The 17,938-nt window shown below is 43.3% G+C and overlaps 1 protein-coding gene across 2 annotated transcripts; it reads left to right on the forward strand.

The window, feature by feature from the left end:
- Window positions 1–447: 447 nt before the first annotated feature.
- On the forward strand, window positions 448–17,271 carry LOC136573100 (flavin reductase (NADPH)-like). Of its 2 annotated transcripts, XM_066574278.1 has the most exons (6): window positions 469–556; window positions 2,253–2,304; window positions 5,494–5,643; window positions 7,793–7,994; window positions 13,374–13,541; window positions 15,507–17,271. In XM_066574278.1, the coding sequence occupies exons 2-6, from the start codon at window positions 2,296–2,298 to the stop codon at window positions 15,662–15,664; spliced, it is 687 nt and encodes a 228-aa protein (XP_066430375.1). In that variant the 5' UTR covers window positions 469–556; window positions 2,253–2,295; the 3' UTR covers window positions 15,665–17,271. The 2 variants fall into 2 exon arrangements, with proteins under 2 accessions (XP_066430376.1, XP_066430375.1); XM_066574279.1 differs by lacking the exon at window positions 2,253–2,304 and having other exon boundaries at window positions 448–556; window positions 15,507–17,270.
- Window positions 17,272–17,938: the final 667 nt, after the last annotated feature.

Here is a 17,938-nt window from a genome sequence, read left to right on the forward strand (position 1 = left end):
GCTTTATCCGAGCGTGCTCGCTCATCTCTATTTTTGTCTACAGTAAGCCCCTCGAAGCTGCTTCAGACCTGAGATGGTCCCTAAATAAATCTGTTTCAGCAATTTTCTAGAAAAGTTGCCAAATCTGTAAGCCTTGTAACGTCCTAAGAAAATAAGGGGATGTTTAAAAAAGAATGTCATTGTAGGCATAGGGTAAGTGTTTTTTGTAACTATTTGTCTTACAAGCAGGAAAATTGAAATTTAGAAAATAGCCATTTCTTTAAATTTTCTATAAATTTGAGATTTTTTTTTAAATTTAATAAACACAAAAGATATTGACTTAAATTGACTGCTAACATAAAGTACAATGTGTCATGAAAAATGCTCAAAAGTGATACATCAGTTTTGAAAAATCAGGCTGTGCCATTAAGCACCAAACAAGGAAATGTCCTTAAGGGGTTAAACATAGTTGTTTCGTCCGCCCTCCCCCTTATAGATTGCATCACAAAGTCAATGTACTGTACAAACAATAAAAAGCAGAGTCCACTCAGAAGGTATTGGCCGGTCTGCTGGGGTGGTGAGTATTTCTTCCATTTGTCGAGCCGTGACTCGGGATATTCTGCATTTAGTGGGATTTTATATATGTAGGGAAAGTGTAAAGAAAAAAAACTGGTTATGTAAAGCAGGAAGCCTCTACTATTACAATGCAAACAAATAATGCCGACTCAGCACTATAGTTTATGCTACTTTATACACTAAATGGGGATTAGGGAACGATTTCATGACATACTTGGCGTGCGTGGTCTAGTAGGGTTTATATAGAAGTCAATGTCTGTAGATCACACAACTAAAAAATAAAGAGTGTTTACGATATACTGAAAGCAGGTTAGCCATGAGACACGCCTGCACTGCGCTTTATGGTTTGCAGTGCCATCCTGTGGACACACTCTAAATCTGTAGAAACATATACATGGAAATTTACTAACTGCAGCATTTCCTGCAAAGGGGTTAGTCCAGTTTTCCTGGGTGCTCAGTGTGCTGAATGTACGTATTTGGCGCAGCTCTGTGCGCCTAGACATAAAAGTACGCGAGGTACATTCGTGACATTATTTACGTCAGTTTCTGGCATAAATTATATATACATCTGTTGGTCTGGATGGCAACGCCCTTTTGTGACAAGCCTTGCCCACTTTTCAAAAAAATTGTGACCTATTTGGGGGCGCCCAAAGACTGCTGTTGAGAAACACTGCTCTTTAACAAGAGGGTTTTTTCTACATGAAGACTATTTGTAAATGTGCTTAATTTGGGCTTAAGTAATAAAAAATAAATAAAAATCTGTACAATGAGGTCCATAACCTCAAAAGGGGAATTTTACTGAAATGTCCCATTTCAGCAAATGAAAGGTTAATTATTGTGTAGTAAAAAGTTTAATTTTCTACTATACTTATGGTATGCCTCACAGTTTTTAGCTTCTCTGCATGTTGCCATTCATTGGGATCGTCATTAGAGATGAGCGAGTATACTCGCTAAAGGCAATTGCTCGAGCGAGCATTGCCTTTAGCGAGTATCTCCCCCGCTCGAGACTGCCGGCGGCGGGCAGGGAGCTGCGGGGGAGAGCGGGGCGGAACGGAGGGGAGATCTCTCTCTCCCCCCCGCGTCCTCCTGCTGACTGCCGCTACTCACCACTCCCCCGCGCCGGCACCCGAACCTTTCGTCTCGTGCGGGCAGGTACTCGCTAAAGGCAATGCTCGCTCGAGCAATTGCCTTTAGCGAGTATACTCGCTCATCTCTAATCGTCATTTCTTTATAGCTAGTGGATAACAGTCTATTCTCTCATGCAACGATCACATAGTTGTTCGGCTCAATCATAATAAGAAAATGGCGTAAAAAGAGATCTTAGAAATAACGAGGAATTGGTACAGAAAAGATATTTTTTGCTCTATTGGAGGATTCCTACATCAGGACCACCTGGAATATCTTCAGAATGAAAGAAAGATACAAGTAGAAAACTTTGTAGAACACTTAGATGGGGAGGGGGGACTTTTGGCACAACGGTGGTGCCTATTGGCATTCTTGGTGACGACCATCTTGGATTCAGCTGAAGAAACTTCAACGAAGAGGGAGGGTCATGAGATACATAATTTTAAGGGTAGAATTTCATCAGAAATTGATAGGCGCACTCATTTTTTTCAATACCAGATTAGAGTGAATATCAATAAAGTTGTTATGTTAAATTGTTTGGTATGGAAATCACCAATCACATGTCTTTTCAGGTACCAGAAGCTGCCGCTAACAATCCAGGACAGAACTGAGATCATGCTGATGGTCAGTAACAGAGGTGCATGTGAGGTGGCTGAGGCTTTCAATCATATATACCGTATTTTCTGGCGTATAAAACTACTTTTTAACCCCGGAAAAATCTTCTCAAAAGTCGGGGATTGTCTTATAAGCCGGACTGGAGAATCTGTGGTCACCGCATACAGTGAGGGGAGTTTAAAAAACGGCCGCAGCTGCATCCCCGCCGTATGCGGCGACCGTATGAAAGCAGCAAGGGCGGCGCTAAGGCTCAGTGGGGGAGGCTATACTCACGTCCCATGGCGTCTCGTCCTCCCGATGGTCTGCGGTGCTGCTGCAGGCTGTTGCCCCCTCCTCCGTGCCGACACAGCATTGCTTTCTGGATGTATGGCTTGAATGCCACGCCTCCAGAAAGCGAATGCTCTGATTGACTAACTCAGCGTGGCGTCAGCCAATGAAAGCAGGCACTGGGTTAACCAATCACAGCCATTCAATGACATCAAATGTCACTCCCCAGCCGCTGCCTCCACTTTGCACATGCGCTGGCTGGGTGGCAGCCGGCACATCACAGAGCCGGAGCCGCGGGAGCAGGTGAGTGCCGCGCTGGTCCCTGCAGGGGCTCGGGTCGGGTCCCGCTGCGAGAATTCTCGCAGCGGGATCCGACCCGGCCGTCTGCAGGCGGCCTTAGAAGTTTAAGAAAACTAGTAGTGTCCAGGACAACTTGAAAACTGGTCGTCCGAGCAGTTTCTGATATTCAGGTGTCGACAGCACTGCTAGATGTTTCCACAAAAAGTCCACAGAAGACGGAGACTACATAGTAACATAGTATGTTAGGCAGAATGAAGACAATGGCCACCTGGTTCAGCCTATTTCAACCTCCTTGTTGATCCAGAGGAAGGCAAAAACCCCAAGGGGCAGAAGCCAATTAGCCCTTTCGGGGGAAAAATTCCTTCCCGACTCCCTAATGGCAGTCAGACTAATCCCTGAATCAACCTCGAATAGTTCCTACCTGTCTGTTAGACCCGGCTCAACAACCCGCTGGTCACCTAAAATTGTAATATCCTTCCGCTATAGAAAGACGTCTAGTCCCCTCTTAAACTCTTTTATGGATTTTGCCATCACCACGTCCTCAGGTAGAGAGTTCCACAGTCTCACTGCTCTTACAGTAAAAAACCCTTTTCTGTGTTTGTGATGAAACCTGCTTTCTTCTAGAAGTAGCGGATGCCCTCTTGTTACCGTTGCAGTCCTTGGTATAAACAGATCATATGAGAGATCCTTGTATCGTCCCCTCATGTATTTATACATAGTTATTTGGTCGCCCCTTAGCTGTCTTTTTTCTACAACAATTGTTCTCAAGAACTTATCCCCCCTGTGAGATTTGCAGGTTTCGTCTTCCCATATTATATCTGGATAATTAAAGTCCTCATGATAATTACTTCGTTGCGGTTTGACACCTCTTCTATCTGTCTTAATAGTAAGGTTTCAGTTTCTTCTGTTGCTTTTGGTGGCCTATAGAAAACCCCCATCAGGATTTTGTTATTTTTTTCTCCCCCTATTTCTACCCATAGAGATTCCACGTGTTCATCTCCTGCCCCTATATCCTCCCGTAGCCTTGGCATTAAGTACAATTGATGTACAGACACACCCCTCCCCATTTCTGGTTTCCACAGTCTCTTCTGAAGAGATTGTAACCTTGTAAATTCAACGCACAATTGCACTTATCATCAAGCCATGTTTCCGTCATTCCAACTATATCATAGTTTTCATTAGTCATTCTCGCTTCAAGCTCACCCACTTTGCCGATCAGACTTCTTGCATTCGTAACCATACAATTTATACGGTTGTTTTTGTTCTTTAAATTCATTTTGCTACTAATGGTACTATTGGCTGTTCTGCCAGTTCTAACTGTACTAACCCCACCCACTGCTCGACGTCCTAGAACATTATGTGTGTCACGTTCTCCAGTTCTCGCTTTGTCCTGGGCATTACCAGTTTTCCTGAACTTCTGAATCAGTTTCCTGACAGTTTGTGTGCTCACTAGCTAGCTTCCTGGGTGTTCTTCATTGAAAGCCTCAGCCACCTCACGTGAACTTCTGTTACAGACTATCAGGATGATCTCAGTTCTGTCCTGAATTGCTAACAGCATCTTATGAAAAAGTATGCAATAAGTGTTTTCTAGATCATAAAATACAACATATGAACTTTATTAATACGCAACATGACATCATCCATAACTTGAAAATGTTTGCAGGTATTGAAAAAAATGACTGCGCCTTTAACTTCCCAGTGAAATCCTACCCTTAAAGGCAGATGCATAACTTGTTGCTCCTGGGCCCCAATGCAAAACCTGTAACAGAGCCCCCAACTATAATGCTTTTTTTCATACCGTGCTTCCCTGAAAATAAGCCCTAGCTACACTACGGGGAAAAAAAGCAATACTCACCTAGTAGCCAGCGTTCAGGTCCCTCACGCTGGGCTGCAGCACTGCTGCAGGCTTCTGTGTGGTCCTGAACGCTGACAGAGCATTTCTTCCTGATAGTGGGGCTTGAATACTCCGCCTCCAGCAAGAGATTGCTCTGATTGGTCCATCAAGTGCCGGGTCAGCCAATCAGAACCAGCGCTCGATTAACCAATCACAGCCATTCAATGATGTCATTCAATGAATGGCTGTGATTGGCTGACACACGCTCGATGAACCAATCAGAGCAATTGCTTGCTGGAGACTGGGTAGTTAAGCCCCGCTACCAGGAAGAAATGCTCTGTTGGCATTCAGAAGTACACGGAAGCCTGCAGCGGTGCTGGAGACCAGCGCAAGGGACCCGATCGCTGGCTACTAAGTGAGTATTATAAGACACCCCCTGAAAATAAGACACTGTGCCTCTTTTGACGCAAAAACTTATATGACAGTGTCTTATTTTCGGGAAAACACGGTAGTACTGGGCTCCCTATATGGAGAAGAGAGGCCTTATGGGCCTACTAAGGCTCCTGGGCCTGGGTTTATCTCTTTTTGTTCAGAAGATATTCCAGCTGATTCTAACTTTTGAATCACCCTGTACTTTGTTGTGAAATTTCAGTGCGCATGAGCACACACTAATAGAGGTTTACAGGGAGGTGAACTGGCAGTTTAGGCATTATAATCCTGCTAAAGTTTGAAATTCGATAGTATTTTACAAATTCAACTTAGAAGTTACAGCAATAAAATATGAATGTTATCATCAGAAACAGGGATTCAGAATGAAACTAATAGTCCTTGGAGCTACCGGACAGACGGGTGTACCACTAGTAAACCAAGCCCTGCAGGATGGACATGAAGTAACGGCTCTTGTAAGAAACGTCAGCAAAGTGACCATCCAGCATGAGAAACTTAAGGTACTTTATACTCTCTAATCACAATTACCTACAGTAGGTAGAATTCCATTACTACTGGTGAACCATACAAATGTCAGCCTCTTCCAAGGGGAGCATGCACCACAATCATCAACTTGCTTTCACGTATATACAGGATATCTATATGTGTAAGTAGCACAGGCGTTTTAGAAATATTTCCATCCCAATCATCATGTGTCCTCCCAACTTGTTACCCATTTTATCTCAAGTATGAAAATGCCCCATGTGTGAATGGAAAGTGCTGGTTAGGCACAAGGGAGGGCTCAAAAACGAAGGAGTGCAGATTTTGCTGGAATAACTTTTGGAAGCCATGTGGCATTTTGGGGTGCAGACAAAATTTTTGATCACTTTTCATTTCCGATTTTGAGACTAAGGTAGTCAACTGTGGCATTGTTTTTTTTATATGCCGTTCAGTATAAATTATATATTATCCTGATACCAAGTTTATATAGTTTTTTTTTAAGATTTTACTACTACATAAGAAAAGTTTTATTTTTGCATAGCCTTAAGTAGAGAGTCGTAGCTTTTTTATTTTTTCGCCTATGGAGCTGTTTTTTGTGGGATGAGCTGCATTGTTACTTACATTATTCTGGGTGTGTTCGACTTTTTGATCTCTTTTTATTCTATACTAGCTGATATACCCGGCTTCACCCGAGTTCATTTGGTATCGGTGTTTACCTATTGTTCGCAAGGAAAGTTTTATGAAGTCATGGTTACTTTAGAGGAACTGAGGAATAAAATATGTATACACATAGAGGAGTGTTATATTCTCCTCAGACTGCATGTACCGATGTCCCTCTGCAGAATGTTACACCCCTCCCACTCTCCTCGCTTTTTACCTTTAAAGGTAACGCCCCTTTTTATTCAAATTTACCCCCAGACTGGTGGTTGCAGCCCCTTCTTAGCCTTAAAGGAATGCTCTATCCCTACAGTCCATGACCATTTCCTTATGTACTTTACAGCCTTTTAGTATATGCACATAGAGGTCAGTTAGATTGTTTTCAGTATATACACACAGAGATCAGTTAGATTGTTTTCAGTATATACACACATACGTCAGTTAGATTGTTTTCAGTATATACACATAGAGGTGAGGTAGATTCTCTTCAGTATATACACACAGAGGTGAGGTAGATTCTCTTCAGTATATACACACAGAGGTGAGGTAGATTCTCCTCAGTATATACACATAGAGGTGAGGTAGATTCTCCTCAGTATATACACATAGAGGTGAGGTAGATTCTCCTCGGTATATACACATAGAGGTGAGGTAGATTCTCCTCAGTATATACACATAGAGGTGAGGTAGATTCTCTTCAGTATATACACACAGTGGCGAAGTAGATTCTCTTCAGTATATACACACAGAGGCGAGGTAGATTCTCCTCAGTATATACACATAGAGGTCAGTTAAATTCTCTTCTGTACATACAATAGAGGTCAGTTAGATTCTCCTCAGTGTATACACATAAAGGGGTGTTAGATTCTCCATAGTATGCAAATCATACCCTAGGATTTATGATTTCGGGGAAAAGAAGATCTCATGTATGACAGATTTTTGCACAGTTTTTCACGCATAGAATTGAATATTGATGTTGTAACCCCTTTACTTTTCTGATTTAAGACATATAGAATGGTCATGGCAAATTTCACGTTGTGCAGTACAGATGTGTGTTATTAGTTGAATAATCAAGTTCTGACCACCTTTACTTTTCTTATTTAGGACCTAAAGAATGGTTGTGTCAAATTTAAAGTTTGTATGACATCGGGAAATTAGAGAAATCAATTAAGTACATTACATGGGGGGGGGGGGGGTCACTTACTTTTGCCCTTACAATAGAACAATCAAGTTGCGACCCCTTTACTTTTCCTATTTTTGACCTATAGAATGGTTGTGCCAAATTTCAAGTTTGTACGACACCGGGAAGTCAGAGAATTAGTAACTAGTCAGTCAGCCAGTGAGGGCTTTCGCTTTTATATATATATATATATATATATATATATACATACACACACATACATACACATCTTGCAGGGCTGGATTATAAAAATCTGCAATCCTCACATAGAGCATTACAATGCTGTTTTCTGGTGAAGTATATCAGTCCACTAACATCTGCATCTTTTCTAGGTAGTAGAAGCCAATATATTTTTGGCAGACTCATTAGCCGAACATTTCGGAGGACATGATGCAATTATATCTTGTCTGGGATTCCCATATAAAATATTCTCATCAATAAGTGGTTACACGGACTCCATGACAGCCATTGTGAGTGCTATGCGACAGACCGGGGTGAACCGGATGGTGACCATGACGTCTTGGTACACAGACAGTATGTATCTACAGCATAATCCTATTTTTCTCTGTTGTTGCTCTACAAACAAGGTAAATTATCGACAAAACTTCTTAGGGCCTATGTTGGACCAAGAACAGACGGTGCTGGAAGGTTGTGGATTATTACTATTAGAGATGAGTGAGCATACTTGCTAAGGATATTCGGGGGCCGGCGGGGGACCAGCGGGGGAGAGCGGGGAGGAACAGAGGGGAGATCTCTCTCTCCCTCTCTCCCCCCCCCCCGCTCCTTCCTGCTCACTCCCGCAACTCACTGCTCCCCCGCGCCGGCAGCCGAATCTTTTCTTCCGAGCAGGCAGGTACTCGCTAACGGCAATGCTCGCTCGAGTAATTGCCCTTAGCGAGTTTGCTCGCTCATCTCTAATTACGATGGATTTCTGCGCTGAAAACCTGCAACATTTTTTTTGCAAAATTCGATTCATTTATTTCAAAAATATATTAATGCGGAAACGGAAACCTTGAACAAGGAATGCTTCTATTTATTAAATGGGTTGGAGGACATTAGTTCTATTCTTGCAATTGACTTACAATGCCATAATATAACAAAAACAGTAAAACAGTAAGGCCTTATTTACATGAGAGGTTTAAGTGTGTGAAAAACTGACCAATTTTAACACGAGGGTATGACATCCATATACCTTGCGTGTGTCTGTTTTTTGCATCCATGTCTTGATCCATGTGTCATTCATTTTTTTTCTGTTGCACAAAACCCTTTTTCTAGAATTGCTTAGCAATAATCAGTGAAAGTGGAGCCCATACAGATGCCCTCCATGTGCACTTCCTTTTTTTTTTGCACACCCATTGAATTGAATGGGTGACTGTCCTCAGAGATATTGAACCAGAATGGGGCGTGCTGCAATTATTTACAGTCCATGTTAAAATAAAATCATGTCTGTATAGTATCATTGACTGTAATGGTTCAGTATCTTGTACGTAGTCAGTTACAAACTTGGACAGTACACAGGCTTGAAAATCACTCCTGTGAATAAGCCCTGATATTTACTTTATTGTTCCCCAGCCATCCCAGCAACTATCGCTCCTGTTATCTCACACAGGCGTGATAATTGCTCAGTACATAGAGGCGGAAGGGAGATTACTTCTGCCTGACCACCTCTATTCATAGTAAGCAGGTAATGTCACGTCTTCTTCATACGTGAACTTGGGAATCACGGGACAGACATAAACCACCTACTGACAAATGCTCAAAACACTCACCTAGCATACCTGCACGCATAAACAGATGAAATAGATATGGTACAAGATATTGGTTTGTATTTTGCTAAGATACTAAAGCCAACAAGCCTGCTGACAAGGGTCCTTGTGGTTTTGTGGGTCCCTACTCTGACAAAGCAACTTACCCCATGAATCCTGCCTGCAAGCGGGGTGATCATCCCTAAAGGGATGGCCCCACACTGGAACCTAAGGACCTAACTAGCCGAGAGATTGTAAACGATCCAAAGCAGAATAGGACAGTCATACCAACACATCCTGGAATGCATTAAAAAAGGAACAGGACTATTCATCACTGTTCACACCGACAGAACTACATGCATGAATGCAAACACCAGGGGGAAAGGGGAATGGGGAAACCAGCTCCCTCTAGCCAGAGTGGCTAACATTTATATGCAACAGACCTGCAGTAATTGGCTGGCTGGAGAATCTCACACCCAGCCAGCACAAACATGCCACACCTGTGGAACTGTGCTCCTAGAAACCCATAGCACAACAGGTCCCAGGAGCACAACCTGACAGGTAGTTGTTCATAGATAAATGACTGTTTACGCAGCCCTGATCGTAGTTTGATCATTATTGTTCATCGTTCAGTTTCTGGCAGTTTTTACACTTAACCCTTTGCAATCCAATTTTGGATTCAGGGTTTCATAGGGGGTTTTCTCTTTCTGCCATTATACAATGGCGCCACCTGCTGGCTAGAGCCAGTACTGTGGTATTGGACATGCTGGAGAGGTCCCCGACAACAGAGCGGCCAGTAATATACAGTAAGAATACCCTGCTGGACGTCTTCTGACATCGGAAACTGTACAGCCTTCAATCAGAATGTCTTTAGACGTCAGACAGTGTATTGGAAAGGATTAAAGTTTAACGTTTAGATTCTCACGATCAAGAGATAATCTGAACAATAATCTTCACTGTAATAGGGTCCTAATACCTCTATAAATAACATACTGTTTATGTTAATACCTGGTTAGTAACACACATGGCAGGTTTCAAGGCACTTTTTCGAGCAACAGCCAGCAGTGGATAAAAACCACATAGGTTAAGTTTAAAGGAAAGACTGAGTCAGGAAATGTAACATTTCTCCTTAGGGAAGCACCTAGAAGGTGTAAGGAGACTTATAAGACCATCCATGCTCCTCTGGGGAATATGCAAATAAAAGATGGAACAATACCTCTACAGTGCCATCTATTGGAAGGAAGCATAGAGGAGCAAGTCAATGTCAGGCCTTTTAACAAGCCTTGTAACAATTAAGCGGAGTATATGCCAAAGCCAGAATCTTCTCCAGAAGGAAAAGATAACCATGCACAGACAGCTGTTTCAGAATGATCGCCCCTCATTAGGGTGCAGCAGGTTTCTGGCATGGCTGGGTGAGACCTATAGATGTGTGTCAGGAATGGTATTGTTTCTTCTTAGAGAAACAATACTCTGGGAAATATGCAAATGTGAAGATAAAACATTGCCTCTGCAGTGCCACCTATTGGAAGGCGGCATTCCTGCAAGTCAAAGTCGACCCAAGTCTATAGTTCTCTCACTAGCCAAGCCAGAAATCTACTGCACACTGATGAGGGGCAATCACATTGAAACAGCTGTCTGTAAATGGTTATCTTTTCCTTCTGGAGAAGATTCTGGCTTTGGACCATAATTCCCAGTTATTGTTACAAGGCTTGTTAGAAGGTCTAACATTAAAAAACAGCATTAAAAGACTGATAATACTTTTTTTTAATGTTTGGCTTGTGTCCTTTCGGCTTTTTTGTCTTGATCATCTGGATTGTCTCACAAACAGATATTGGGCTTATTTACTAATACTGTCTAAAAGTTAGTGTAAGCATCACGCAGCCATTACCTTCTTATTCCGTCCTCCATTTCTGACATTTCCTCACATCACTAATTTCCAAGATTATTTTCCAATTGTAATAAAACAACATTTACCACAATTTCCTGCTCTGTGCTTCCTTCTGTCTGTTCCCTCTTAGTGCTGCCCTACTATTGGTCAGCAATCTGTTCCCGAGAGATAAAGAAAAAAAAGAGCCATCGCTGGTCATTCCTACTGAGCAAGCCCGACCGGTAGCGCTGGAATGACTATAGGACGCATCCATAGGCAACCTGTGAATAAACACATCTGAAGCGCTAGGAGAAGATTATGGTTTAAAGACCTACAGACACAAAATCCAGAGTAAACTTAAACTTTAATAACATTTGATTAGCTTTCATAGAACAGCTACTTTACATAATACCTCTTCAAAGTGCACCTGTTGTTTCACAGGACTTTTCAGAATAAGCTACCATGTGTGTGCAATTAATGAATAATACTATTTCTGGTCATTACATAACCTGTATTTTACATTTTTCATCAGTTTTCCACTCTACAGGCTATATCACTAATTCTCAGTCTTCACTGAGCAGGTAGTTGGATACTAACTGTTATGATATCTCCCATGCACTTCACACATAGAAGATCAGGATATATTCTCGATCTCTCTGTACCATAAGTATATACACATAAGTAACAGCATCATGGAGGACAATGTACAGCAGTACTGAGCAGTGTAGAGGTGATTTCAGTAGCTGTGACAAAGTAAACATTTATGATTAGATGCAGCCACATCTGTGTGAGTCTCTCTTTTTCCCTCTCCCTCTGTAGCAACTTTATCCTCTCGCCTCCCTGTTGCAAAGACAGTATGGGCAGCATGATACAATACTTACCCCACTTCCTGTAATCCAACTTGGTGCCTCTGTTACTACAGACATGACAACATGCAGTGGACAGAAAATTAGTAAGAAGGGAGACCTTTAGTGCTTGACAGTGTTTTTTTGGATAATATAAATACCAGTGATGGTGAACCTTTTAGAGACCGAGTGCCCAAACTGCAACCCAAAATCTATTTATTTATTGCAAAGTCCCAACACATCAGGGGGCGGGGCTTATTACGACGTATGATTTTACCTCCATTGTTATAAAAAGCAAAGGTCTGTTTCAAAATAGACAGGGTGCAGATTTTGACTGCTTTTTGGATGCGGAAATGCTGCAGAATTTCCCACAGAAATTTCCACTGAGGACATTCTGCAGCATTTCCCCCACGTGTAAACATACCCCAGTAGTAATAGTGATTCCCCTAGAGTGGCCCCAGCGGTAATAGTGACCCCCACAGTGGCCCCAGTAATAATAGTGACCTCCACGGCGGCCTCAGTAATAATAGTGACCCCCACAGCGGCCCAAGTAATAATAGTGACATCCCACAGTGGCCCCAGTGGTAATAGCGAAACCCCCACCATGGCCCCAGTGGTAATAGTGACCCCCCACAGTGGCCCCAGTGGTAATAGTGACCCCTCACAGCGGCCCCAGTGGTAATAGCGACCCCTTACAGCGGCCCCAGTGGTAATAGTGACCCCTCACAGCAGCCCTAGTGGTAATAGTGACCCCTCACAGCAGCCCTAGTGGTAATAGTCACCCCCCATAGCGGCCCTAGTGGTAATAGTGACCCCCCACCACGACCCAGTAGTAAATAGTGTCCCCCTGAGACCCTTAAACTTACCTACTCCTCCTTGTTGAAGCACCGCTGCTCCTCTGCTCAGCGCTCTTGCTGGTGCTGGTGCTGATCCTAGGTGCACACTGTGATGTCAGTTTGTGCTGCTGGATGCCTCCTCCACCGTCCTCTCGTGGAACCAAGGAGGAGATGTCAGGGGAGGAGGATCCCAGATGCACACTGACATCATAGTGTGCACCTGGGATCAGCACCGCTGAGTGAAAACCGGCAGGGAAGCCGCGTCACCCCAGCTGGTATTCACTGCCGTGGTGAGCAACCGCCTGTGCGCGTGCCAGCAGGGAGGGCTCTGTGTGCCATAGCTCCGCCACCACTGATATATACTGTATATCCAGTGGGTGGTACAGAAATTGGTACGTAGAAATGTAGAAAGTGTGGGCTGTGTTTTGTATCTTTCAGTTTAAGGGTGCATGAATGGGTGAAATGTGCTGCAAATCTGCATGAAAATCCATGTAAAATCTGCACCAAACAATGTGATTTTTAACATGAATTTTGGTGCAGATTCTTTCTGCTGAGGAAAACCCACAGCCAATCCACCATGTGTGAACATGTACTAAGGTAAATTATTTTCTTGCCAACAGCTAGTTCGGGACAGAATGCCAACTTCTTCGTGAGGAACCTTCTTCTACCACTAATTAAAAGTGTCCTCACAAACATGCTTGAGATGGAAAAATATCTAGAAGACGAATGTTCTGATCTTAACTGGACTGTCGTAAGACCACCAGAACTTCAAAATACACCAGTAACAGGTAGGTATTCGTATTATACATATATTTGTAAAATGACTAGACCGAACTGATCTCAAGTCCAAACCCAAAATTTTAAGTGTATCTGTGACCAATTGATGAGGTTTAGGCGAAATCCATATTTGAGCTAGCAGTTTTGTTTTCTGGTTCCATTATGGAAGCAGGAAAAGGGAATCCCCTTGATGAATGGATCCATATCATAATGGAACCAAACTGTACCGAATGGACCCATTGAGTCCTTGCAGAAGTCTTGGTGCCATGCAGGAATAAATTCGCAGCATGTCCTAACTTTCTGCGATATCGCCCATCGTTTTCAATGGGAGAACTCCGCGATCCTCTGCTGCAGCTGTGTCAGCCGTGGTGGGGAATTCCTTCATCCCCGCTGTTTCCACGTGAAAAAGCCTCGCATCCACGTGTATGAAGGAGCCCTAAAGGGTTTAAAGTGAGGATCTGTCTGAGGGATCCTGCACATGGCCATACCACAAGACCATACTACCTCCAAGTTGTACAGAGCCATAATACAGCTCCCATAGACATGCATGTAGCATTACTAGGTCTCCTTTTGCCTCTCATTTTATACAGAGGCATACAAGGCTGCTTTTGTCAATTCCCCTATGGAGTTCAACGGAAAAGAAAATGGTAGCAAGCTCTTTAAGCTGGCATGCTTATGGAAGTATTCTTGAGTTATATAGCAAAGATTAGCAGAGGCGTCGCTGCTGCCCGAGTCATGTGAACATAAGCAAAATTAGAAAAAAAATAAAGTAGTAAACATAGAAAAAGTCCCAAATTAAAAAAATATCTACTAAGAAAAATTACCATAAAAAAGCACAAAACAGCTTGCGCAACAAAAAAGCGAAGCAAAAATTACCGTACATATAGCCCCTTACTTGCGAACAGCTTTCGTTCCAGGCGCCGGTTCGCAAGTACATTTGTTCGTATATCCGAACAAATGGTTTTATGGAGGGGATCGCGGGTGGATCTCGCTCCATACAACGTCGGGTGCCGGCTGTTCTTTCAGCGGGCACCCAGCGGCAGCAGTTCCGGCAAGTCGTGCCACTTGTCAGAAATGTTAACACTTTAAATGCTGCTGTCAGAATAGACAGCGGTATTTAAAGCGTTAACAGATCAGAGGAGCGGCACGGCTTCTTGGAACTGCTGCCGCTGGGTACCCGTTGTAAGAACAGCCGCCACCCAACATTCGGGGGTCCCGTACGGCATTCCGCGATAAGATTGCGGGACGCTGTGCAGTTGCTAGGCAGCCGGGGGCCTTCTGAAAGGCCCCAGGGCTGCCTATGCAGAGCGCCTATCAAACGCACGGCTTGATAGGCACTCTGCATAGGCAGCCCTAGGGCTTTTCAGAAGGCCCCGGCTGCCTAGCAACCGCACAGAGTCCAGCGATCTGACCGGACAGGTTTGATAGAAGCCTGCCCGGTCCCTGCACAGTATGATGTCATGCCATAGCATGACATCATACTGTGCAGGACAGATTGTTCATATCTTGCGAAGTTCATAACTTGAACGTTCACAAGTAGGGGACTATCTGTATTTCGTTTGACTACCAACAAAAGATGGTCAGAAGACCTTTTCTTTGGTAATACAAGTATTTACTAAATTAGACATATCAGGAGAGGTGACACGTAATTTTGATGTGGTAATGGCGAATTCGCTGAAAGCATTTAACATCGGCCTGGACGCCTTTCTTGAGCGTTACAATATTACATGTTATAGTCACTGACCACTTCAGAAGGGTCGGTGATCCGGGGATTATTCTGATTGCCAGATTGGAATTTTTTTCCCTTAAATGAGGAAAATTGGCTTCTACCTTATTGGTTTTTTTTTACCTTCTTCTGGATCAACATTGCAGGACAATAGGCTGAACTGGACGGACACAAGTCTTTTTACTGTCTAACATGCTATGTGGGTCTTGGCACAAGAACTTAAGAGCTAAATACTTTTTCTATCTTACAGACAAAGAAATATTGACCCACGAAGGATATTTTGTCCCAGATGAAAGAGGTTACCCAATAACCAACACAGTATCGCGAGCAGACGTTTCGCGCTTTATGCTCTCTACTCTTAATGACAACCAATGGACTAGGAAGATAGTTGCCATGTGTTGTAAATAATTGGAAAAAATATGGGGTGGTATATTCATTTATATTGGCACAACCAAACATTTTATAGTAAAACTATTTTTTAATGCGTTTTGGATTTTTACAGGTGATATGTGCTTCTTAACCACATGGCGCGCTAATAGAAATGGGAATACAAGCATAGAGTTCGAATACTGACAAACTATTTCACATATGATTATATGTCCCTGGGAATGCTCAAATATATAATTCCAACCTTAATTTACCTAATGTAATGTTACTGCACACATGGAGAGACCTGTCAATCAGCGCCTGGAGGGAGCAGGGCAGTTGGGGGAGTGGGGATGGCATATACAATTATGCATGACCTTCATCAGACTCATCTCTGATCCGCCACTGAAAAACTTAAAAAGTCCCATTTTTACAGCCTCTTAACCGATAGCTCCATTCAGACAGCAGTAATTGTAAGCCAAAACCAAAAGTGGGTCAAAAATAGAGAAGAGATGCAAATGTTTAGGCCTCCTTCACACGGGCGACAAAGTCATGCGATTTTGTAGCATTGCTACAAATCGCATGTATGAGAAGCCCATGCTTTCCTATGGGTTCCTTCACACATGCAATGTTTTGTAGCATACTACAAAACAACACAAAAAGCTAAAATTTAAGCCCTGGCTGCAGAAAAAAAAAATACACATTCATCACCTGTCCTGCGCTGTCAGCCCAGCCACATCTTCTCCTCTTCTGGCTAGGGATTCAAAAATCCTCGCCTCCTTGAAACGCTGGCTGTGATTGGCTAAGCGTTAGCCAATCACAGCCAGCGCTTCCAGGAGGCGGGGATTTTTGAGTTCCTAGCCAGAAGAGGAGAAGATCACTGCCGGGGACCCGGGGAGAAGGTACGGTCAGGCTGACAGCGCGGGACAGGTGATGTATGTGTATTTTGTTTTTTTTCTTCTTCAGCTGCAGCTTATTTTCGGGGAAGGGCTTATATTTCAAGCCTCCCCCGAAAAACCTTGCATGTGGTGCTACAAAGTCATAGTATCACCGCGATAAGTTGCAGCAATGTCACACGGACCAGCGATGCGATATCGCTGCGATTTGATCGTAGCGATGCCGTGTCACCCGTGTGAACGAGGCCTTATACTTTTCTTTGTAGGTTCAATGTTTTGGACCCATCAAATAATGCTTTTTGAATGCGGCCTGTAGGTGTAAGTGACAGACCACTCAAATCAGTGTGTCTGTCACTAAAACACGCTGGCCATAGGTATAGAGGGTTGCAGAACTTGACAGGTTCTCTTTATTGGGTAAGGGCTATCAACACTCGTTTCCAGGAACCAATCAATGGCAAGATTTGAAAATATTAATTAAAAAAAAATTGTTGAACATCTTTAAAATTGTATCTGATGGTATATATACTTTACGGCTACTTATCGAATGTTATATTTGGTCATTTCAAAAATATAAATAGTGCTAAGAACTCACAAAAAAACATTTCCCTGTTGCTCCTGGGCATTAATAAGAGTGACAATCTATTTCTTCTGTTGCATCGTTAGCATAAACAGAAGCACTGCTGTATATTCAGCAGACAACTCTATTAGTAAAAGAGGAGTATTACAAAAAAACTGCAATGCATTTCAGCATATATTATGCCTTTCTTAGGCCGCCTGCAGACGAGCGGAAATCCCGCCGCGGGATTTCCCGCGGGATTTCCGCCGCTGAAAGTCTGCATAGGAGTGCATTACAATACGCACTCCTATGCACACGGTCGCGGTTTGGCCGCGCGAAATCTCGCGCGGCAAACAAACCGCGGCATGTTCTAATTTCCTGCGGGGCACGCACTCACCTGGCCGCCGGCTCCGGTTTGCGCATGCGCCGGCTGCGCAGCAGCCGGCACATCAAAGAGCCGGGGCCGCCAGGCGCGGGTGAGTATGCGCTCGTCCCTGCAGGCTCTGGGGTCGGATCGCGCGGCGAGAATTCTCGCTGCCGGATCCGACCCGCTCGTCTGCAGGCGGCCTTAAGCAGAATAATCACTTATCTGGCTTGTGGGAATGCTTATTTCTTTGCAGGATGACTTGTATTTTTGTTTTGTGTACCATTCTGGTATACATACAATTTTTTATCACTTTTCTATCAGCTTTTTAATCTTTTGATGTGACAGCTTAGAAAAGTTTTTAAACTTAATATTTTATTTTTTGCCATCTTTTTTGGTCCCCCTAGGGAACTTGAACTAACAATTGATCATTTGATCTCTTATAGAATATACTGCAATAGATTAGTACTGCAGTATATTGTACTTTTTGCATGCATTCT

The sequence above is a fragment of the Eleutherodactylus coqui genome, chromosome 7 (genome assembly GCF_035609145.1).
Source record: "Eleutherodactylus coqui strain aEleCoq1 chromosome 7, aEleCoq1.hap1, whole genome shotgun sequence".
Lineage (NCBI taxonomy): Eukaryota > Metazoa > Chordata > Amphibia > Anura > Eleutherodactylidae > Eleutherodactylus > Eleutherodactylus coqui.

What these genes read in the sequence shown, in the direction of transcription:
- LOC136573100 (XM_066574278.1), top strand. An exon ending in GACGTCTTGGTACACAGACA is followed by an intron (nt 7,995 to 13,373) that starts GTATGTATCTAC and finishes TCTTGCCAACAG; the next exon opens with CTAGTTCGGGACAGAATGCC. An exon ending in TCAAAATACACCAGTAACAG is followed by an intron (nt 13,542 to 15,506) that starts GTAGGTATTCGT and finishes TCTATCTTACAG; the next exon opens with ACAAAGAAATATTGACCCAC.